Genomic DNA, 24,324 nt, shown 5'->3' with positions numbered 1-24,324 from the left:
GGGCCGTGCCGCTGCCGTCACGGCGGGCGGGCCGGGTGGGCGAGCCGCGGCGCCGCCCCGCGCGCTCGGGCCGTGGCAGGAAGCGGTTGGGACGGGCGGCGCGCGGCGGCAGCTCCCGGCGAGGGGCGATGACGCGGCGCCTGTGAGAGGCCCTCAGCGCCGCGCGGGCCGCCATGGGCTCCCCGCCGGAGCGCGGCCGCCGCGGCCCGGCCCCGCTGTCCGGGGCCGCCGCGCTGGCGATGCTCGTGCTGCTGGCGGCGCCGGCCGGGCTGCGCGCCGCGCCGGAGGAAGAGCCCGGCAGGAACAAGGTGCCGGCGGCCGCGCCGCAGGGAGCGGGGCAGGGAGCCGAGCCGCGGGCCGAGGTGAGGCGGGACCGCGCAGCGCCGGCCTGCGTGAGGGAGCGCGTCCCTCGAGGCCCTGGGGCAGAGCGGGGGCCGGAGCGAGGGAGGGAGGGGCGGGAACGGGAACGCGGCTCCGCGCTCGCATTGTCAAGGTGAACCGTACGGAGTGACCGCGTGTGCGCACGAAGGCTGCGACTGAAGGAGGCTGCTCCAGAACGGGGGAGCGCGAGGGCAGAAAAACAGAGGAAGTGCAAAAGTAACGTTCTAGCAGATAGCACTGTAACGTTCGCCGGAGTGTTGCTTCTGGAACCTCTGGGGAAGAGGAACTGAAGCGTCAGTTATAGCGTTGCAGGTAACACGAGCGCTCCCGGCAGCGCGTATCCCGGCCTGAGCGCAGCGCTGCGAAGAGGGCGGTGGGAACGGAACGTGGAGGCAGCGGCGGGCTCCATGTGGCTCCATATGGCTGCGTGTGGCTCCATGTGGCCGCCCGGCCCTCACCTGGCAGCTCCGAGCAGCCTGCTGGGGGCTGCCCGCCTTCCGGAGCGCGACTCGAGAAGAGCTTGCATCGCGCTGTCGGACGTGGAGTTTGAATTGTGGGCGGTGAGGTTCTGGCGCAGCTGCCAGGTGGGAGCTGTGGGTGCCCCATCCCTGGAGATGCCGAAGGCCGGGTTCGATGGGGCCCTGGGCAGCCTAAGCTGATGGGAGGGTAGCTCTGCCCATGAGAGTGAAACTGGGAAGGCTTTAGGGTCCTTCCCAACCCAGACCAGGCTGTGACTCCATCCTCATGGGTCTCTTTTCCAGCTCAGGATGTTCTGTATGTGATTCTGTTGATATGACTGCTCTTGCTGTAGTCGAGCAAGCATCCCTATTGTCATCTGTGTTGGCCACCAGTGGCTGAGCTTTGGTGATTTTTAAAGGATAAAAAAAGTTTGCCAAAGTGTTATATTGCCATTTTCTGTTCACCACTCTGTTGAAGGGCACTCTGCTGGCTGTAATGAAGTGATTGTAAGTTACTGAGGTTAAAGCTGGCAATGAATTTTGTCTTTTTTTTTTTTTTTTTTTTTAATGTCAATAGGCATTATATTGATAAAGCTGGAGCAGAGAGGAGATTTTTCTTAAGTAGTTTAATGTTTTCTGCTTCAGTTATACGTGCCAAACAAAAGCCAGCCTTTTGGCAAGCTGAAGATAGAAAAGCTGTGATTATCTGTTTTTTAATGCTAAAAAAAAATAATTGAGGGATCTGTTACCAAAAAAAAAAAAAAAAAGTTTTGATTCATCATCTGAGAAGCAGTAGTTGACAAACTCTCTTATTGTAAGAAAAGAGCTTGTTTTAGCAGCTTGTGTGTTTGCTCTCAGTAAACTACATTGGGGAGGTGGTACCTGATGCTGTGCTGGACAGCGGAGCTTGGCCAAATGAGCTGATGTTTTTCAGTAGATAAAAATTTTTGTACCAAGACCCCATTGCTTACAAGCTGATGGGGGGAAAGTAGTCTCCTGCGTGTAAGCAGAAGAAAGTCTATCTTGTTGCAACTCAGGACTCTTCAGCTTGTATCAGTATTTAGGATTAGAAGTTTGAATACAAAGAAACTAAAATTTTATTCTTGGTTAGGGGGTTCCATTGCCAAGTGATCACATATAGAAAAAAAAGTTGTCAGCATACTGCTTGATGCAAGATAGGGAGCATGAAAATTTCAAACATCAAACTTCAGACTTCCCAGCACTATTGAGGGAATTCTGGCAAGTCTCCTGATGAAACAAGTTGCAATCTGTCTCTGTTCATGGAGGTGTTAACTTTCTTGGCCATCTCTGGTCAAGCACGTGAACAGCAGCTTTGTTGTTTTTGGGTCTGCTTTTAATTATAGGTGTCTTAATCTTCATGAAAGTAAACACTGATTGTTGAGGGAAATCTGGAATGTGCTGAGCTGGTTTGAGCACTGAGGAGCCTTAGAGCTGGTGTTCAACAGTGCGTACAAAAAAAAGAGTTCATGAAAAGTTGCATAAAACTTTAATGGGGCTGAGATGCAAAGATTCTGCGAGGAGATCCTGACAGATTTTTAAAGGATTCCCTTTTCTCCTGAGCTCTCATAATCACTCAATTTCTGCTTGAAGATTTGAAGAGTTTAGTTCTTAATATTTCCATCATAAAATTGCTTGCTTGCTTGAGTGTCGTAATGTAAGCAGACAACAGCTGTAGCAACAGCAATATAAAGTTGCTTCTCCCCTGTCTGACTGGTAGTGGCTCTCATGTTCCAGTAGTAGCATGCATGGTGAAGTACTGCTTTAATAATCAGAGCAGGTGCTTCTTGTGAAGTGACCACCTATTAATTTGAGGTAGGTGGCAGCCAGTTAATAATAGCTAATACCACATGGAGGGTGAATAGTTAAAATGCCACGCTAGGCAATGTGATGTGACAGGAGAAACAGAGAGCTCGGTACTTCCAGGAATTACATGTTCAAGCTTAATTAATTGGTGTTTGTTTTGTTTTGTCTCCTCCCCTGCTTACAGAAGGGACCCTCGCCAGTTGCTCCAGTTCATCTTGTCAATGAAGAGTCAACTGACAAGACTAATTTGGGCTTTATTCATGCGTTTGTGGCTGCTATATCAGTCATCATTGTATCAGAGCTTGGAGATAAAACCTTCTTCATTGCAGCCATCATGGCAATGCGATACAACCGTTTGACTGTACTGGCTGGTGCTATGCTTGCCTTAGGACTGATGACATGCTTATCAGGTTAGCCCTCATGTTGTTTTGTTTTGTATGTTTAAATGTGCTGAATAAGTCTGTATTTATTAGTAAACCCTAACTGAAATTAAATGGAAGGTAGTGTGAAGACAGCAGGTGTGTGCAGTCTTCAGTTTTGTGTAGATTTTGAAGGTTTTTTCTGGGGGCTGTGGCATTAGACTCTAAACTCCAATTAGGTGTTCACACTCCCTAGACATCTGTATGCTTTTAAGGAAAAGGAATTGAATTCGGAGAGCCCAAGCAATCCCTTAGCTTTTAGATTTCTTCATTCCTTTTTATTTTTAGCTCCTGTTAAATTAGTGTACCTAAAGAATGTAGGGCTGAGGTCTTTACCTTCCCGAAGTGAAAGATGCTTAATAGGATGTCACGTTCCTCTTGACTGACTTGTGTCTTTGTGTATGTATCTGGCTGTAAAAGTGGAAGATTACATTCAGTCATCAACCTTTGTGGTGCACAGTACAGAGCAAAGAGCTGGAAGGGGAGCAAGGTGTCAGATGACGTGGGGAGCTGTAGCTTTGGCTGCTTACACAGCTGTAACCATAGAATGAAGCAGCCTTTTAGGTACATCGGATGCAGACTGAATTTGGTTGTATGTGTGCTCATTTCTTAACATGCCCTCTACAGAAATACTTGAAATAACGTTCAGTGTTTTATATGTGCTGGAAACAGCCTCTTAACTGGTATCGGGTCTCAGTGTTGGTCTGAGCGTCTTCAGATGCATAGCTTTTGTGAATGCATTGTTACAATTATTGTTGCAGTCTTACAGCAGTTTCCATTTGTGCTGTTCATTCTGATAGCATTGTAAAAGTTTTCTTCCATTACTTGCTTAATAATGTTAGTCTGTGAGACTTGTTCCACTTTTGCACTGTGTGCTTCCTTTATTTAGTATCATAGTTGAAGGTGCACCCTGTGGCCTCTTTTTTACATCTGTCTGCCCATTACAGCTCTCCCTTTTTCTATGTAAAGTCAATGTATTCCCTAGAAAAGGAGCAGGGATTTTCCCTTTCTTTGCCCTTGTTTCCTAGAAACTGTGGCTAGAAATTCCTGGAGTTTTTGTTTTTGTTGTTTTCCAACCGTGATTTCATGAATTCCTGCTCATTTAAATTATCTATATCCAAATAATCAGTATGTGGTGTTGGTTTTTTGGTGTTGTTTATTTTCAAGCTGTGCCCAGAAACATTTTTGCCCTTGCGATATAACAAGCTGCATTGTCATTCTGATTATTTCACTGTTTTTGTACTTTGTATGTGGCAAGTAATGCTGTATGCATTTTGTATAATGCAGTATTTTCAATCTTTCAAACAAATTTTATATTCTTCTGTTTTATTTGGCTATGCAATAATACTGTTATTCTGCATGTGTACTGCAGCCTAATTTTATTTTGATCTGATAATCTTACTTTGGTAGTGACGGTGTGGATGCAAGTAAGGAAGGATGTATGCATATGTTAGCATGTTTCCACGTGGCTCATTGCACATGCAGTATGACACTGTGGTCCAAACAGCTGAGAACATTAGGTGTGAGGTTTTAATTTCCTTGTATCTACACAGGCCTTTTATGCCCATAACTGTGATCTTTGTGGAGTAGTCAATCTTGGGTACATATTTCTTCTATTTGAGAGGTAGTTTTGGCTGAGTTTGATCACCTTCAATACCCATAAAAGTAGATGCGCTGTGGAAGTAGTTTTTTGTTCTCTGAGTGGGATTAAAGAAGGATTGAAGTTGGTGGAGTGTAGAAGAGAGAGAGAGAGGAATAGTGGCTTTCAGGTATTTGCACTCAGCCAAAGAAGGGCATGAATTCAGGCAATTGGGTGTGGGTGTGCTTAGAAAATTTATCTTGTAGAAAATCTCATTTTGCCTTTATCTGATGAAGAAGACAGATCTGAAATAAATGTAAAAAATGGTTGGAAGAAGATGTCATCCAACATACAGCCATGTAAATAAATAGAGTGAATTGATGTTATACGTCATAACCAATCTAACGTGATTATAGATGAAATCTCTCGGTGTGCTTGGGGAAGAGCAGGATTTGTGTTTACCTTGAGTAGAAAAATAAATTTGCTTGGACTGGTATGGGAAAAATAATTATATTCATTCTTATTTTTGAAATTATGCATTTGTTTTCTTTTCAGTTTTGTTTGGTTATGCCACAACAGTTATTCCTCGTGTGTATACATACTATGTGTCGACTGCACTGTTTGCCATTTTTGGCATTAGAATGCTTCGAGAAGGCTTGAAAATGAGTCCAGATGAGGGCCAGGAAGAGCTGGAGGAAGTTCAGGCAGAAATTAAGAAAAAAGATGAGGAAGTAAGTCATAAACTCTCTCTGTGAATTACGACTAATGAAACAGTTATGGCTTTGAAGTTGCAGAACAGTGCTATATTTCATGTTTGGGATGTTCAGCTGTGGCTGCAATTAATAAGTCTAACACAACAAACGTGGTCAGCTGGATAGAAGTGGCCATATGGATGCTATTTCAACAGATGATTCCAGACCTGTGGCATATCTTACTTCTCTGAAGAAAAGGGGTTTTCCCTGTAGAATTTCTTTCTTTCTTTCTTTCTTTTTTTTTTTTAATGGTGTGTACTAACAGACTTTATAAATGTTCAGGTACATTTCTAAGGAATAGTAATCTTGTTTCTTTGGGTCAATTTTATCCACTCTTGATTTGAAAGCCACCACTTTTGAAGAGAGACTTCTGCTTTAGAATAGGTGGGAAGCAATCTGTCATTTAAAACTAGATATTGTTCCTGTTGTAACTGTGATGTGATTGCAAGATTTGAGAGTACCAGCAATTGGAAATCAGAGGTGATATGTATATATTACATTAAACACTATATATATGTAGTAAGCTTTAAAAAAATACCATCTAATATAAATAACGTGTTAGTATGCACAGCCAGTGGCTAATAGCATTTCAGATATTAAATTAACAGCTTTACAGTTTAAGTATTTCATTTGGATTGTTTAGATGACATTTCTAATCTTATATATTTTTTTAATTCCCTTTGTCTTCTACAGCTTCAGAGAACTAAATTGTTAAATGGGCCCGGGGATGTGGAAACGGGATCAACTGCCACTATACCTCAGAAGAAATGGCTCCATTTTATTTCTCCCATCTTTGTACAAGCATTTACTTTAACATTTTTAGCAGAGTGGGGTGATCGTTCCCAGTTAACAACCATCGTCTTGGCAGCCAGAGAGGTGAGTGCTGCAGAATGCTCCTTCTTTTACTCTCCTTGGATTGTCTGCAGGTGGGTAAAAGAGACAAAATACGTCACGTTCACACCTGCTGCTTTATAGTGCCTTACTTAATGTCACAGCTGTGCAGAGATGTGAAAATGCACGGAGGCTCTTCGTGTTGTTTTAACTATGGTCACATGATTAGAACTGCATGGGCATTTCTGAAAAGAGTTGTTTGACATCATGTAGCTGAATACAATTATTTGATAAGGTGTAAAGATAGGGATGTTACAGAACTACTTTTTCTCAGGATCCTGTGAGATGATACAGCTTTAACACAGCAGCTTTAAAAGGAGACCTTAATTCTAGCAAATTTGAAACTGTTGATAAGATACTGCTTTCTAAAAAATCTAAAAGAATTTGTTAAAGTTTGTGGAACTAAAATTCTGAACTGCTGTGCAGTAAGCAGTACCATAAATGAAATGATACTCAGCACGATGATCAGAGTTCATATAACTGTTACACATTTACAGAAACATCAGGCTTATTAAAAGGCTGACTATAAGCCTTCACTAGTTGCCCTGTGTTTTTTCCATGCATTGAGATCATTTACATCTTTTTCCTAGGACTCGTGCTTCCATCAGTGCACTCTCAGACCTTCCCCAGGGATAAATCAAGGCTGCATAATGAAGGAGGCTATAATCTGTAGGAACCTTTTGTCTATTACAGAGTAGGGAAGGCACTGAGAGCTTGAGAGGCAGGGAGCAAGTGAGAGAGGAGGATCTCATTGTTCAGTTAGCTACATGCCATCTTGGCAAACTGGAAATTATTACTACTGCCCCCACCAAAGAGTTTGTATGGTGCTGGGTAAGTTGCTTATGCCCATCCTATCACAGGTTGACTTCTCTTTTGCATTTTTCTGAGTGTCCCATTAAGAAATGTCCATCAGTCTCTGTGGTGCAGTCCATGAAGTACTGAGGATTGTGAAAGAAGACTGTGGATGTTAAGCTTTTAACATATGAAACATTTGTATAAGTGCTACAAAAGTACTACGGAAAATGAATTTGAAGTGTCTTGATCTTTTCTCATTCTATCTGTGGGGTTATTTTATACTACTTACATAAAGTATTCAGATACCTTACTAAATAAGTATTTCACAAAGAGTAATTTACATAGCGAGAATATTAGAGAAAATTTTACAGGGATTGAAATTTTACAGGGAGAGAAATTTTACAGGGATTGTCAGTAGAGTGGTAAGTCAAGTGTGAACTTCAGTGAAAAGAAAATACTCTGACTGCTCATTAAGTGAATAGTATCCATCCTGTCACAGTGAATGAAACATGGTTTCTTTGGAGGAAAAAAAAGTATAATGTAAACTGTCTCAGAGCATACACCAGGAGTAAGATTTAAGTCTGTCTTAATGAACCTAATCCTGACAACAATCCTTAAGAACTTGAATTAACACCATAGTAGTTTTCTGTGTGTAAGAAACACTCATCTGCCTAAATATTTGGAAAGGGAACTGAAATTCTATCACATCATGTTAGACGGATTTTCTTGGCTGTCTCTGAGCACTTCTACTGAAGACACTGAACTCATGGAAGAAGTTGTAAATTATTCTCTCCAAGGGACAGCAGTTGCCAATGGAGCAGAGGGCAGGACCCACCCTTTGCCAGTAGGCTGCTGTCAGCATGGAAATGAGGAGTTCCAGGAATACTGGATTCTGTTCCCAATTGTGGAAGCAAATGTGTTCTGCTGGCACAGCTCTGCCTCCCTCCTGGCCTTCTTAGTAGTTTTCTATCTGTTCTTTGTCCACTGCTCTTAGCTTCTCTCAGTAGCTTGTGCTTCTGGTTGTCTTGATCAGTCAGTTTTGTGTTTTCCTTATATCAGATAATTTCCTGGACAGTTGCTGTTTGCATGTTAGCGATTTCATGCATTCCTCATGAAGCAAGGCAATAGCTTCTTCTCTGAGCTGGAAGTCTTGCTTTGTTTCCCGAAGGAGAGGTTTGCAGGACTTAACTCCACCTTCCCTAGTTCATCTTAATGCAGTAGAAAATCAGGCTCTTACTTTGCCTTCTTCATCTGTCATTAAAAGGTTGTTTTTTTTTTCTGTTTCTAATGCTGAACTGTTCTGTTTTATGAGGTGCTTAATACATATGCTGTAATTTGTGAGCAGATCTTGGGAACTTCTTTTTGTTGTGGATTTGTTACTGTAGTGAGGTGATGCTCATTACACAGTGTTGTGTGAAAGCTGTTGTTGACAATACATTTTGAAAGCAGTTTATTATCCTCTGGACTTAAATTCTATAATAGTCCCCTCTTTGGTTAATTTTTCTATTGGGGCACCAGAGTATAAAGCACAAACTTGTTGACAAACTTGAGCTGGATAAAAAAGTTGGAATGTTTTAGCTATTGAACGCTTTCACTTGCGGTTCTTAGGTTCACTTATGAGTTTTTTCTTCCTTTATAATTAAGTTGATGTTCTTTCTGCTGGTGTGTATCAACAGCAGGCATCTTCCCATTAAATGTTACTTAATTGTTTAAGTGCAGCAGAGTGATCTCTGCATCTACATTTAACCACCTGAAAATGCTTTTTGGTTGAAACATCCCCAATACCCCTATATTAGTCAGGTTTACATTAAGGCTGTTTTACTAGCTGAAGGCTCTGTTACTGTTCTTTAAGACAGTGATAGGTACTGGAGCAGAGTAAAGGCTAGATAGTGTTCCACGTGCTTGATTCTGTGTAACCAAGGAGCCAAGCTATGATTCTTTCATGGTAGGAAGTTGTTGCAGAACTAGCTGGCTTTCCATTGTGCTGATGTTTCCTTTCCCTTCTGTGTTTTCTCCTCAGGATCCTTATGGTGTGGCAGTAGGAGGAACGGTGGGACATTGTCTATGCACTGGTTTAGCAGTTATTGGAGGGAGAATGATAGCACAAAAAATTTCTGTTAGGACTGGTAAGTGAAAACTCATTCCAGCTGAAAAATGTATTAATGCTGGTAATGTCTGTGATGTCAATGGTTGCATGTTTAGGAAGAATGTTTCTTGAGACTTCTTTAAGATCAGTTCAGTGTTTGGGTCTGTGTGTTTTCTGCAGTTTCAGAAAAGGAGGTGAAGAGGTAAATTTCAATGGAAAAGGTGAAACATGTATTCTATCTTGTTTGTTAAGGCCATAGATGATGAGTTGCTAATCTAGCAATAATTTAACGTGCTATCAATAAGCCCAGCATGGATCTCTGGCAATAGGAATAACCTTAGGTTAGGTCAAAGATCCACCTAACCTGTTAGCTCGTTTAGAGAAGAATGGGCCAAATTTAGAGATACTGCCCCAACTTCTAGCAGCTTCTGGCCATTGCAAGCAGTTAATGGATAATACTCATTCAGTATAGTTACCTGAACTGTGCTAGAATTGCTAATCTGCAGTGTCACTCCTAACTGATGACTTGCTCCATCTTGATAATATTGTATCTTATTTTTTTTCCACGTAGCCAAATACACAACAGCAGGCATCAACCTCAGCTTCACGCTAGCTGAAGGTCCTTCCTAAGGTCCAGAATATGTCTTTGTAGATAAGATTAAACAATGGGGTGGTGTATGGGCATCCTGACACTCAGCTAGAAATAGCGTCTACTGCTTCACTGTTTGCAGCATTAAGTTTTAAAAAGATTTTTCAGTAATCAGACTTCTTAACAAACAAATAAGTAAATGTCTTCCGTGACGCATTATAATTTATTTAACTTTCTCAATGTCTAATTCATTTTTTGTTTGTTTTTCCTTTCCAGTGACAATCATAGGAGGCATTGTCTTCTTAGCTTTTGCATTTTCTGCACTATTTATAAGTCCAGACTCTGGTTTTTAAATATTTTTCATCACTGCAAAAGGACAAGGATTGGAAGCATCTAGCAGCTATCCTTGTGTGGTTTTGTATATAAATGTACAGAATTATTATTAAACAAGCACCGAAGATGAGACACTGAACTTTTTATAGCAAATGATTGGTGGGATTGACACGTTTATGGACAGCCTCTGTGGTGGTGATTTGTTTGCTGTCTGGTTTGTATGTTCTGTGGCACCTGCTACTGTGGTAGGATTTGCGTGGTTTTCTTGTTTGCTGAACCTGGCTCAGCTGAGTTTTGAGATCTACGTCCATAAATGTTGGAGCTTGCTTTTTTTTTCTCCACTGTTACACATGGTCCCGTTGCTTCAAGAGCTAATTCTTACGCCTTCTCTGAAGCAGACCAGAGTGTTTTGTTTCATAATGTTGAACAAAATATTAAAGAGATAACAGTTGACTCCCACTTTCAAAGACTTTGGTTCCAGGACGTGCCTGAGGCTGGGTAATGTAAGCAACAAAAAGCTGGGGAACCGTTCCTATACCATTTAGTTGCTGAGCCACCAACAGAAAATATTATAAATTTCATTTAGAGGGCAAACTTCTTAATCAGGGATTTTTATCAGGAAATTTTGTGCTGATTAACAGCCTACCGTGTTCAATGTGCAATCTGGAGCTAGTAGCATTTGACTTTTTTTTCCTTTTTTTTTTTTCTTTTTTTCTTTTTTGACTTTCTAAACTTTATAAAGTACGTGGAAAGTAATTAAGTGGTCCAACTTAGTGGTGTTTCATTCCCAGGACTGAACAATAATGGAATCTTTAGATTTAGATATGTTCATATTTTTCTTTTTAGGAATAGAGATGTAATCTGGAAGAGTATTAATAAAACATAGTGTCTCAATTTGAGTCATTTTCAGTATTGTTTTTTGGCACTTCCATAATTCCTGCCACAGAGGTTAAAGTGATGATTTATTTAAACTTACTAAATTTATTTTGGATACTGTTATAAATACCAGCTATAAAAACTTTGAAAATGTTGGCAGCTTAAGATATGGGATACTGAAACACATGGTTCTCTCTGCTGTTTGGTAACTAGTAGATTCTGAGCTAATAGCTTAAATAAGATGTTAAGAGCTATTCAGTAGCAGTTCTGTAAAGCAGAAGATAGAGTTTCTAATAGCATCTATCTATCTACTACTTTAGCCTGAAGCTAAAGTAAGATCAAGTGCTACAAATTAGATTGTCCAAATTGTTGTTTGAGAACAGAGGGTAGGAGGCCTCCTCTTGGATTTTGCTACCAATAGAAACCCCTTAATGCTGAGGTTCTCAAACCCCAAAGATTGCAGCCGCTTGATTCCTTTTATGCAGAGTGGTGTGAAAACAGATTACAGCTCCAGGCCTAGATGTTCGTGTCCTGACCTGAAGGAAGGGTGCTGACGGCAGTACTGTTGTTAATTGCTGGGTAACGCACTGATTTGTTTAGTTTTGAAGCAAGCATTGTAACCAATTGCTGCAGCCTCTTCTTTCCACACCCTGTAAATGCCCTCTCTGTAATGTGTTCAACCTTTTACCCTCAGGGGATGCATTACCTGGATCACATTAAAAAAGAAAGAACAGGGAATCCAAAGCAGGGAAGAGCCTAAACTGCTCACTGGGAAACTGCTTTTTGTGTGGTGCTACCGCACAGTGTGTTCTTACACATGTGCTAAGTAGTGCTGGGTAATCACAGTGCTGCAGGCTGCCTGTTGAAAATTCTTGATCAAAAGCCAAACCAGTTGGCTGTGTCCTAAGGTAGAAACTTTCTGAACTTCCTATGCACTGCTTGAAACTGTTCTGGTATTAAAACAATTGTGATCAACAGAAAAAATGAAGATATTTTATATATATATATAAATCCATGCAACTTTCACATTTACATTCCGGTGTTACAAACTCATATGTGATGCAAACTACTGCTTTTGACCACTGCCTGGTCAAAAATAGGCAATACATAGGCAGATATTCATTGAGTTAGAATAATGCTCCTACTGTTTTTGGTTGTTTAGAGCCAATGTTAACTTATGCTTGGAAATGTATTATAAAATGAGACAGGTTCTCAGATTTTAGCAAGAGTTTTAAAAGGCACTATAGCAGATACTACTAACTGTAGAGATTTAATGTTGTGAGTTGCCTGTTGGAATTTTTCACCGTTCCAAGACTGGTGTAATCCAGTCATTGTATAACTGAAGCCTGCTGAAGGTAATTGGAGACTCCCAGTGTATTTTTGGCAGCACTGTATGAAACAGTGTCCTCCCATACAGCCGTAGTGCCCAGCCTCTAGCTGTCTGCTTTGTTGTCTCAGACAACTGCAAATTGGCTGGTTCAGTGGCTGGGATTTTAGCAGCTTTCCATACTGCATTCTGATGCTACTGATGCGTTGCCTTCAGAGAGGTGTGGCGCTGTTAAATCTTGAAATCCCTGTAGACTTGAGATGCAGGTTACTGCCGTAAGATGTGTATATAGATGGACAGATATCACACCTAAGGTGGCCTACCCTTATGGGCAGTCTGCATCCTAAGTTAATGCTTGCAGTTCTGGGAGAGTGAGCAGTAATTTCTTCTGCTCCCCCATGGCTATTTCCCCATCCTCCTCTCTACCCTCAAATTTGGAAGAAGTTACTGATCTCTAATTAAAAAAAAAATCCGTCACTGCCTCTCTACTTCTCCCTAAGCCAAGAGATGAAGTGAGAACTTGTGGTGTGTGCTGTCTGAATGAGTGGTTCATTCATTGCACATTTATCCAATTTCCTCCATCACTCAGTGAGTTGTAATGTGTTTAGCAGTGGAGTTGAGCGTAGGAGAATGGAAAATGATGTCTTTTCAGCAGCTAACTCGCTGTTGCTCTTTGGCGATGCAGATGTAGGAAGCTGTTCACCACCTTGCAGGAGTGTTCAGGCTGCAAGTTACAGCACTGAGAAGAGCAGAGGGCTGGGTAACCAGATGGGACTGACCTGAGATTTAATGTTGAAAGAGATGCACAAGCTGTGAAACTGTAGCTAAGCACTTGAGAAGTGTTGGGGAAAAAGTAGGGTAATGAATCACCTGACAGTACTATGACAGCATCCAAGTTGGCTTTCTCTCAGTTGCATGGAAGCAGTCAGTAACTAATGGTCAGTTCTAAAGTGGTCCAGAATGATTTGCTTTTGCCTTGTGAACAAGAATAATGATTAGCAGGGAATAAAAGCATGAAGAATAGCCATGAGAGCCAGGTATGGGTGTGATTTAATGTTTTTGACCATGTCAGCTTGCTCACAAGGATGAAATGCAATGCTTGCCTAGTTCAGTCCTGCAGCAACTCTCAGGTGGGGAGAAGGAGCCATTTTCAGGAACGGGAATTTCAAAATCTCATAAACATTGGCTGTAAGATGGCAGAGCAGGCTTGATGCTGTGCTGCTGGGACATGCCCACCTGGGCTTACACATGCTTATGTCCTGGGGTGTAACTGCTGCTTAGAAGAACATGGTATTTTGGGGGAAGGAGCTGCTTGTTGCATTAGCCAGTCAAGGCCCTGCTTTCCAGAAATGAGATGTATGCAATTTAAATAGTACTCTTCCTTTTAAATACTTCGAGTGCCTTGCAGGGTTGAATTAGAAACAGACTAAACTAGCTGGAACTTTGATGGTTATCTGCTATTTTGTTTCCTTTCGTGGCTGGAGGATGTTAAATATGATGAGTGGATTCTTATGCAGCGAAGATAAGGCTCTGCAAATCACTACACAGCAATATGAACATAAGCAGTGATCCAGCACTGACCTTCCAACCCTACTGAATTCCAGCAGACTTCCCTGCCGGTTCCAGGGGAATTTCCACATCAGCTTCTAAAGCAAGAATTTGCATTTCAGGCTGTGAACGCAGTGGAAACTTGAAAGTGCCACCTACAACTACTCATTTCCAGGCTTGAACACTGGAAACAGAATTAAATGGTACGGTCAGTTCTACAGGGATGGAAGAAAAACCTCCCGCCAGTCGAAGTTGTTTGAAATGAGGAAACTGGAGTTTTTAATTTTCAAGGTTCCTAACTAATTCACAGCCCTCATTACACTGCATGTGGCAAAGTGCACTAAGCAAAGATTAAAGTAAACTTGTAATCTTCAGTACAGAGTTTTTCAGAAGAAACCCAGTGAGCCAAAGTACAGGTCTGGCTCAAAAACCAGCCTGTGCTCAGAGCAATGCAGGAAGGCCTGAGTCCCATGAGCTGCTGCTTGGAGGTGTGATAGGCAGATGCTGCTTGTGGAAATCTGCAGGTTAATAAGTGGCTGTATTCAGAGCTTTCTCAAAGGCTGCCTGCTGCTGTACAGCTTTCCTTTGCATCAAACAAACTGGGCTGTTGAATGAAGAGAATTATGCAGTTTCATCCAAATTTACCCAGAGTTACACTGAGGTATTTCCATGATACCGGATGCTGTGTAGGAGGCTATGCTCACATGGCATTTTCTTGCAGCTCACCTTGCTGTGTCCCAGAAGCCAGCGCTTGTGGCAGGTAGCCACCTTGGGCTGATGTTATTGCTGAGGTGCACAGCAATGGCTGCAGCCATCTGTGTGATGTGCTACAGAGAGATAGCCTCAGGCTGATTTACACATACTTCCTATGTGAAAACAGAGTTACCAAAGGTGTTTGAAAGAGACTGAGCTACTGCGACTGCTTGAGATTGGAATTCTTGGTTGTTACCCACTGCCCTCTGACTGCTGAGGTCTGGAGTTTGTATCGCTGACTCTGAGCCTGGGGTGCTGAGGTAGCTAACCTTTGGATTGCTAATCTTCCCAGTTACCTAACATTCTCCTGTAAGCAGAGCTCCTGTTTCTCAATTTGCACAACAGTGTCATTGAACAGCATTGCTTCGGGTGCTGCAGTAGCTATTTATAGTTATAGCTCTTCTCGATAAGTTTATGGAAAAATATATTGATATTTCTAAAGTTCAGATCTAAGAAAAGTGCTAATTGTGCTGCGCGCTATCAGCCTTATTATTGGGGGGTGTTGGCCGTTTTTAATTGGTGCTTCTGCAGCTTGTTTTGTTTCCTGGTATGTGGAGTTGCTCAGGGGCTTGAGGTGGGACACAACTTGCACAAGGATGCTTTAATTCCCAAAGATAAAAGATTAGTAGCTTTACCATGAGCATCTGCTGTGATGATGATATAGAGAGATACAGCAGAGTGTAAAGAGTATTTATCACTTCCTCCAGGTATTCAGCTTCAACTGTGGGATTGCCTTCTCTCTCACCTTCCCTTAAACATTTGTTTAACTTCAAATTATTAAATTATTGCCCCTGGCATTCCCACTTTGCTCAGTGAGAGGATTAGAGCAGCCCGTAAGAGCGGCAGTGTAACCACACAACCACATAAACTGCATGGGCCAGCAGTTTATGAAGAGATACAGAGAGCAGACAAGAAAGGAGTACAGTATGCATTTTTACTGAAGTCGCACAAGTCATTTCTCTGGGGAGGGAGAGGAGGTAAAATTGACATCAAGCAACTTCTCACACGTCAGTTGTTGGGGGGTAGACAGTGCCTTCGTTACATCTGTGGAACGGGTCTGAGAGCACTTCACTGTGAAACTCTTATCGAAGTGACATTAAGGAACTCAGGAAAAAAAATTCTAGAACCTTAGAAGCTACAAAAAGCAAAATTTTAAACGTTACATTTATTCAATTAAAAAAAAATAAAATTGACAGTTAGTAATGGTCACACGAACACCAGGGAACTGTATCTACATTTCCTGACATCAATATGAGTGGCATTAGGGGTTGTTGGTGAACAAATACAAAGCTAATGCCAGTTCAAAAAATACAAAACAAAACCGGAACCCGAGACGCTGTGAAATCAACACTGCTTAAAAACTCAACATTCAATCCGATGTATTTTAAAATAAATAGTTTTTACCTTCCTTCTTTAGAAAACACAACTCCCCAACTGCTTTCAAAGCAGTAACACCTTTAAGACCGTTCCCGAAAGTGTTTCATAAATAATTTACCCACTGATTGTCTGTTAATGCAGCATCTCTCAGTCATAGCTAGGGTCTCTGTACAGGCCACACAGTATTTTGTTCAGACACAGTGTTTTGTTTTGTGTTTTTTTTTTTCCCTCCTTTTTATTTAGGTACAATTTCTTTGAATAGAGCATATCATGCTGGCGCAATTCATGCAGATGACACAGCATGAAGCATAACAGAGTTTAAATCACCTGGCTAAAAAAAAAAAAAAAAGACAAGGAATGTAGTGTTACAAATCATGATATTGAAAAAGCAACCATCCAGTCTCAGGACAACCACAATTTCAAATGTTCGCTCACAGTTGTCTCACCTACTGTAATTGGCTTAAATACGTCTTTTTAAATCCAAATTCATTTAACTCTTCAACTTTTTCCACCAGGGATAAGTAAAAAAATAAAAAGCTAATTATTAAAACTAGTCTCTCTCCTTTTAATCAAAATAACCATTTTTTTCCAGTCCTCTGACTGTACATCTAATTTTAATAATGATTTCAAATAGAGAAATTCATGACTGTGACGTCCAACATCTCCTGACGCTGTGACATCTACAACACTCATCACAATACCCGGGTTGAATTCTCTGAACGTATGCATGGTTTTTGAATTGACTTCAACATCTGCAAAAGGCCACATCTTTAACCCTGCGATACACTGTCACACACGTTATAATCCTAAGGGACACTCAGAATTACTGAGCAGGGAGGTGGGCCTCCAGATGAGTCTCTCTCATAGGCGACTGTGCAACGTAAAAGGTCTCCTCCCTAGGAAGCCACAATCGTTCATCCTTTCCCCACGCCATGTAAAACATGAAGCCAATCAGTTCTAGAAGCCTTTTTCATCTTGCACTTTGAACCTCAAAGGATCATTGTATTAAAGAAACATTTTCCAGAAATGTCTCTGACAGTTTCACAAATTACTCCTTGATGCCCCAACCCCCTTAACAGTTTCACTGACTAAAGAAATAAACTGGTTTTCAAATAATCTTTTCAGTAAAGTGCTTCTTATTACTCCAAAAAATAAAAATAAAATAAAAGATAGAAAGTGCTATTTGAATCTTAAGAGAATTTCTTTTTCCATGAAAAACTGCCTGATATAGCTTTCTTTTAATTAATTAATTTTTTACATAAAGCTGAAATGAAACCTACCTGTTGTAAGGATACTGGGTTACTGATTTTGGTGTTTGGCAGCAGGCAGGATGCCCACACAAGTGGCGACACACCGGAACCATAGTGCAGAAGGTAAACCTTCTAGATGAAATGGAAGGCATATGGAGAGCTCTTACTAGAATCTTTTCATATTTATATACAAATATATATTAAATATAATATAAAAATAGCTATATATTCTTTTTCTCTGTAATTTTCCTAGAAGCTTTTCTTCAAATCCTCACCCATCGCAGGCAAACAATATCTGTCTTCTAAACTCCATGCAACTGTTTCACTCCTTTCCATACCACCAGACTGTGCATTCACAAATACAACCCTCTCCTTAACAGATTCCTTCCCTTCTGTCAGAGTCATTCTGTGACATCTGCACCCCAGAACCTGCAGCATCGCAGCATTCCTTATCATACTATTGATTAGGATGTTGCAAATAATCTATGACTGTAGTAAATGAGTCAGGCAGAAGCAAAAGGCTGATTAAGAAAGAGGCGACAGCCTGGTCCTCTTCCCACTAAAATCAAGAACAGCTCAGCAACTGATTCAGCAAAGGGGAAGCCGCAGACATCTGAAATACACACCTTTGAGTCAGCAGCTGTGAAACAAAGCATTTGCATCCTTGCACAGAACACGGAACAAGTTCTACATACTTCTGTATAAAGTTTGCCTGATTCACGGTAGGTATATTTCAAATGGATGCTGTATTTTTCCAGTTTCTGTGAATTTCCCCACCTTCTATGCTTTGTCTACTGGCTGGTAGCTCTGTAATTGAACGAGCTCTCTCCGAGGTTACAAAAAGCTTGATCAAAGCGTACATTTCTTTATTCTCTTTCAGCAGCCCTGCTATCACTGTCATCTATTTTCTCTCACCTAGTTCAGCGTTTTACCAACAGACCTATAGCAGCACACAAGAGTATCGGGGAGGGGGGAAATGGGAAGAGAAGTTTAAATGGAGCTTCATATAAAAAGTTGCATCGTTAACTGGCTGGCTGTTATCTCTATTTTTTGTAATTCTCAGTATAATAGCTTAATAAACCTATTTTACCACTATTCCATAGTTCTAACAGCACTATTAAAGCTCTCCCAGGTTTCTTTTTTAGTGCTCTGTTATTACTGTAAATGGTTAACAATTTTTTTCTAACCTACTTCCATTAAGCAGCAGTGCTGCTAGCACAGACCTCTGGAAACGCAGCTTATTTTAGAAACAGGTGGATGGTGCAGCAGCAGAGCAGAGCAAGGCAAACTTTGTTACACGAAGCTCTACAGCAGTGGGCTTCAGACCTTTATCCCAGCTCAGAGAATGGCAGAAATCCTTTTAGAGAAGGGGAATTTCCTTGCTATGTCTGGCACTGGCACCTGCACCTTGCTGCAAGAGGCCTCTTGGAGCAGAGCGCAATCTAACTCTCTTTGGTACTGTATTTCTCACACTCCTTCCTTGTTCACAACTGTGCTTTTTGGTACCAAACTCTTGCTTTGTAAGTGGGGAACAACAAAGATGCAATGGTGGGACACCTGGAGAGGCAAAGGCCAGCCCCAAAATGCCATCAATGGCATGGGGTTTGGCTCACCCAGTAATACAATCAAACTGTTCCAGAGTACAGAACTGTCCGTCACCATTTGGTTACATTCATTCAACTCCTCCTCAGTATTCAAGATTAATCCAGCTTTCTCTCCCTACTACTAATTTTAACTGCTTTTGCTGTTTTATTTTAATTCTCAGATCTATCTGTGTTTATTTATTTTCTTCTAACGTTGTGGTTTTCACAAACTAGTACCATAAAACCCTACCTAAAATAGCACATCGTATCTGTTGGAACTTTTTATTTTCTTTATAAAGTGAAGTTGCCTTCTGAAGTCTTAGTTCAGTGATATCTCCTAAATCGACCACGATCTCCCCCAAGACGTACTCTAAACACTACAGAAGTGATTTTTGACTCTTATTATTTCAAATCAGGTTACCCTCCCTGCTCCTGCTAAAGGAGCACTCTTTGTTTTTACATCTTCAAGAACAATACCTTCAAGGTCTGAGATTGCAGAGACTCCTCAGTTTCTGACTTAGTGTTTGAGGGGGAGCAGCACTCAAAAACGCTCACGTTCTCAACTCAGATGGTTATTGAGATGATCACGATGCAGAAACAGCTATGAAGTAGATACACGAGTTTGGCTGACAAAGTACTAAGACTTCAAAATTGAGAATGGATACAGATTCGAGACACCGTAAGTCAAGATGTTCAACATTATCACCTGAATTAAAATCAAGGCACTATGGGTTTTTCTGTCGTTGTTAAAATGACCCTGAATTAGTTCTGACTAAAGAAAGATCTAATTTTTGAATGAGAATAAAAAGATTCCAACATGTTTTAACAAGTTACAATTCTCACCACAGAGAAAGTGGTTAAAAAGTGCCCAAAAGGTTATTAAATGTAAATATATTTTTTGTGCAAATTACTCCTATAACTGAAACATTCTTGAAAATTACCGTCTTTTTTTTTTTTTTTTTTTTTTTTTTTGTAACATTTTACATAAATATTTCCAACTATATCAAAAGATAGCTTTGGGGAATAAAATTCCAAACCATCCGCAAGGAAGCAGTGCAAATTCCTTTTTTTTTTTTTTTTTTTTTTCAAATAAAATGAATTAGGTATGAAACAATGGATGATACTCATGAATCTGAACACCCTGAACCCTGATGCACGACCACCAGTTCAAACGGCTTCGTCAATAATTTAACCTCGAGAAGTCAACTAACCAACACACCATACCTCACCGAACAGACTGTGACATCACAGACAAAGCACAAACGAGAGACTTGTGCCCACACTGAGGGTGAAAGTAACGATGCAGCATGTTGTAAACAAAGGGGCAGAACAAAGGAAAACATCAGTCTGAGTATGGCGTGAAAATTTAGGGAAACATATTCAAACCTACAAATAACAGATTACATTTCATGCATCATATAAAATATTTTGCTCTTTCTCCTTTTATGCAGACATATACACAATATTTTACAGCATCTGTACAACAGAGAACTGGATTTCACACAACATTTTCAAAATATTTACTGTCCCATAATCATCTGAAAAAATTAGATGTTTGTCGGACTATATTCCTGGCATTTTTTCTGCTAAATCAAACAATTGCTCTGTGTCCATTTTAATACTTTAAAAATGTACAGAACTGATAAAAAATACCAATATTTTCAGCATCCCTCTCATTTCAGTCACATTTTTTGATTTCACCTGGACAAATTGACACGTGGCAGCAAACCTTTTAGAGCACAGAAACTGGGACAACAATCAAAGTTGGCCACGTCCCTGCCATCACCTGGTGGTTTTCCTTAACAGATTCCAGAAGTTAGCTGTAGGTCTCAATACCGCAGCGTTAGAAAGGCTTTGTACTGCTACCTCTGCAACTTCAGTGCAAGTGGTTATGGAGCAGCCCTTTCCTGGTAGCTGACTTCCAGGGGAGGCAGAGCCCCCAGCTACTGTGGCTGCGCTTTGGAAGGATCCGTCATCTTGTCAGTTCTGTGCCGTGAGAGCTGCTGCTGCGACTGGTGCTGCTGGTGGTGGGACTGAGTAAAAGTGCTTTGCTGTAGTGGGAAAGCAGCAGAGAGGATAAGCTGAGCTGACTGATTCCCGTGAAGTAACCTGGATGTCTAAAATATGCAAACAGAAGAAAATTATGTTTTCTGCTGCTCTGAGAAGTGCAGGCCTGGCTGCTTTTTACTTTGTGGAAGAATTCAGTCAAAATAAACTTCTGATTTGGTCATTGAAGCTGAACCAACAACACAGAGATTAGCTGGCATTAATGGAGATACTTAGAGCATTTGATAAAGCAGCTGGTCTTTGTGATTTCCAGTGACAATGGGTAGAGCACATGGCAATCTGTCCCCATTTCAAAACACAAGAGCATAACGGGGCTTAAGGAATCTATTTTAACCATACACATCTGTTACTACAGTCACATAGAAAGCAGTGCCTTGGCATACCAAAGCATGACTTGGCATAGATCAAATTCATCCCTGGATAAAAATCCAAGGAAGAAAACCAAGGAAGCTGCCCCATCTGCAGACCCAAACATCTTCTTTGAAGGGGATTAATCATTACTGCAAATAACACTTATTTTTAATGTCACTCTCCTTAGAAACAAAAGATGATGGTGCTGAAGAAAAAGCAGTGAAGAACGGGTACAAAAGGAATTGGACATCTCAATCCAGAACAACTACATCGCTGCTGCACCTGCAGAATCAGACTGTGAGAAGGAGATCATAAACATGAAGGAAATCAACTTTTTACATGGGAAGGAAGTGATAGGACACGGGGGACTAGTTTTAAACTAAAGAAGGGAAGATCTGGATTAGATATCGGGGAAGTTTTTTACTGAGAGGGTGGTGAGTTGCTGGAAGAGGCTGTCCAGAGAGGCTGTGGATGCTCCATCCCTGGAGGTGTTTAACACCAGGCTGGATCAGGCCCTAGGCAACCTGATCTAGTACCAGATCTGGAAGTTTGGTGGTTCTGCCTGTGGCAGGGGGTTTGGAACTTGATGATCCTTGATGTTTCTTCCAATCCAAACCTATTCTATTCTATTCTATTCTATTCTATTCTATTCTATTCTATTCTATTCTATTCTATTCTATTCTATTCTATTCTATTCCATTCCATTCTATTCCATTTTCCATTCCATTCCATTCCATTCCATTCTATTCCATTCCATTCTATTCCATTCCATTCTATTCCATTCCATTCTATTCCATTTTCCATTCCATTCCATTCCATTCTATTCCATGAACACAGGCAGGAAAAGCCTCCTTTTCTCTCTTCTTTAAAGAGAGGGGGAAAAAAAGCAAATAACAACAAACCATTCGCTTTTCGTCAAATTCTAACACTTCAACAAGGAGGGAGGGCTGACCAGTTTATATTAAAACCCATAAACTCTTGCCTAGAAAGAAATGCCAGGACAGGAACAGACCATTGGAGATCTTCATCTTTCACAAACCTTGTTTTCAAAAGAATGAAGTCAAAACTGCATAAAAGCAGGGACAGACATTACCTACCTGCTAAACAGCATGAATGAGTGCTGAAATTCAAATAATAGGTATTCTTCAGTTCTCTTTTTGATCAGAGATTTCAGCTTGCAGCTAAAAAGCCTTTGCCTGATGAGTGGCTGAAATTCGATTTTCTTATGGAAAAGCTTTTTTTCTAACAAGCTACAATTTTCTGCCACTGGCCCAGGTAAAGAAAATTTTACTCATCCATAAATGGAATCTTAACTATTCCTTGACCATATAAACTTAGATTAAGTTTCCAGCTACTTACTCCATTGTAGAAATTCCACCTTTATCCAAGAAACCTCTTTTATTGTAAAAAGGAGACTGCACATAGTAAAATATTTTGTTCAACAAGCTGCTCAGGGAGATGGTGGAGTCACTATCCCTAGGGGTGTTCAAGAAATACGTAGATGTGGCAATGAGAGGGGCATGGTTAGAATGGGTATGGGATGATGGGTTGGCACTAGACTAAAAAACCTTAGTGGTCATTCTAGATGGCCATGCACAGCTGTCACACCATGAAATGAAGAGAATCTCGATCAGCTCACCACATGAATCAGCAGATTATGAGCAGGGAACTGTGTGCAGAGCTGAAGTTCAGCTTCATTGCGTTGGAAATGATGGTAGCAATGCTAGAATATTGCAAGGTTTGTGCCAGATGTGTCCCACGAATGCTCACAAAGGAACAGAAAGAGCACCTTATGCAAGCTTGTTAGGACCTACTGAACCAATATGATGCTGCAGGTGACAGTTTACTGGATTGCATCATTAGTGGTGACAAGACATGGTGTCAATGCTATGAGCTGGAATTAAAATGGCAGTCCACAGAATGGTGACACATGAATATCCCACTGAAGAAAAAGTTCCAGACACAGCTCTCAGCAGGTAAAGTGATGTGCACTATCTTTTAGGATAAGAACAGTGCAATCTTGGATTTCCTAGAACTTGGACAAACCATCAACTCTGACTGATGCAACACAACACTGACTAAGCTGAAGACCCAAACCACCAGAGTAAGGCTAGAGAAGAAGACAATCTTTCCCTTGCAACACAGTAATGCCTGGTCCCACATCATGTCAAAGACCATGGAACACATAGCCAGTCTTAACTGGACTGTTCTACCACACCCACCATATAGTCTGGATTTGCAACCTTCTGACTTCCAATTTCATTGGACCAATGAAAGATGGACTGCGTGGGCAACATCCTTCTAGCAACAATATTATTATAGCAGCTATGAAACAGTGGATCATCTCTGTCAGTACAGATTTTTACGAGCATAGCATTCAGGCTCCTGTTCATTGCTGGTGAAAAGTGCATAGCTAGTGGTACAGACTATGCTGAAAAACTTCTGTAGCTGAGAGCTTGCTCAATCAAATAGTGTTACTGTGTTGTTCTCTGTATCAGTTGTAGTTTCCATGGAAATAAATACAAGACATTACTTTCATGGCAGCGTGAGTATTTTAAGATAATTCTAAGACAAGCATGCTGAAAGTCTCAGGACTGACAAATTTCTAGAGAATGCTACGTTACCTGTAGGAACTGTTGCGGGTGCTGGGTCAGCTGTGGCTGAGCTGGTTGTTGAACTGCAGTGAGCTGCTGCTGCTGCTGGTCTTGCTGACTTTGCTGCTGCTGCTGCTGCTGCTGTTGCTGTGTTACTGGCAAAGTCTGTGGCTGCTGCTGTTGGGCAGCAAAAGTGGGATAAGCTGTCACCACCTGTCCCATAAACATGGTACTTGGTACCATTACTGCTCCACACGCTACTGGGGCTGTGACAAGTTTTGTTACAAGCTGCTGACCTTGAGAAAATCTGTCAATAGAAAAAGACATTTGGCATCACTTTAGGAAAAATGCATCAAGCTTTATGTGCTCTTGACAAATGCAGATTTTGTCAGGCTCATACCTTGTTGTAACACTACTGATTATGATAAGCCTATGAACACACACCGCCTTGGGTAAAGTTAGTTAAACAGCTGTGCGATTACAGCAACAAA

The 24,324-nt window shown here is 41.1% G+C and overlaps 2 protein-coding genes across 17 annotated transcripts in view; one reads left to right on the top strand and one right to left on the bottom strand.

Annotated features, from left to right (window-relative positions):
• Window positions 1-34: 34 nt before the first annotated feature.
• Window positions 35-11,006, top strand: TMEM165 (transmembrane protein 165). Its single transcript, XM_085223136.1, has 6 exons — window positions 35-362; window positions 2,848-3,073; window positions 5,217-5,392; window positions 6,107-6,289; window positions 9,120-9,225; window positions 10,051-11,006. Exons 1-6 carry the CDS (start codon window positions 174-176, stop codon window positions 10,125-10,127), a joined length of 957 nt encoding a protein of 318 aa, XP_085079262.1. The 5' UTR covers window positions 35-173; the 3' UTR covers window positions 10,128-11,006.
• A 4,751-nt stretch (window positions 11,007-15,757) lies between these two features.
• CLOCK (clock circadian regulator) overlaps window positions 15,758-24,324 on the bottom strand; it is a 54,317-nt gene continuing 45,750 nt past the window's right edge. For 15 of the 16 annotated variants that reach the window (XM_085223124.1, XM_085223123.1, XM_085223120.1 and 12 more), the window contains 2 exons: window positions 23,864-24,140; window positions 15,758-20,938 (listed from right to left, as the gene is read on the bottom strand). In XM_085223124.1, the coding sequence (XP_085079250.1) occupies window positions 20,765-20,938; window positions 23,864-24,140 (451 nt within the window). In that variant the 3' untranslated portion in view covers window positions 15,758-20,764. The remainder of the gene's footprint in view (window positions 20,939-23,863; window positions 24,141-24,324) is intronic. The other variant, XM_085223134.1, reaches the window with a different exon arrangement.

This window comes from Meleagris gallopavo, chromosome 4 (genome assembly GCF_905368555.1).
Source record: "Meleagris gallopavo chromosome 4, MGAL_WU_HG_1.1, whole genome shotgun sequence".
Taxonomy (NCBI): Eukaryota; Metazoa; Chordata; class Aves; order Galliformes; family Phasianidae; genus Meleagris; species Meleagris gallopavo.
The sequence above is the reverse complement of the archived record's forward strand: the minus strand, read 5'-3'. Positions and strand labels throughout refer to the sequence as shown.

Bases quoted from the DNA above. Each gene is read 5' to 3' on its own strand.
- TMEM165 (XM_085223136.1), top strand. From the start codon at position 174: ATGGGCTCCCCGCCGGAGCGCGGCCGCCGCGGCCCGGCCCCGCTGTCC. The intron at 3,074-5,216 runs GTTAGCCCTCAT...TTTTCTTTTCAG, and splicing joins ACTGATGACATGCTTATCAG to TTTTGTTTGGTTATGCCACA. The intron at 6,290-9,119 runs GTGAGTGCTGCA...TTTTCTCCTCAG, and splicing joins TCGTCTTGGCAGCCAGAGAG to GATCCTTATGGTGTGGCAGT.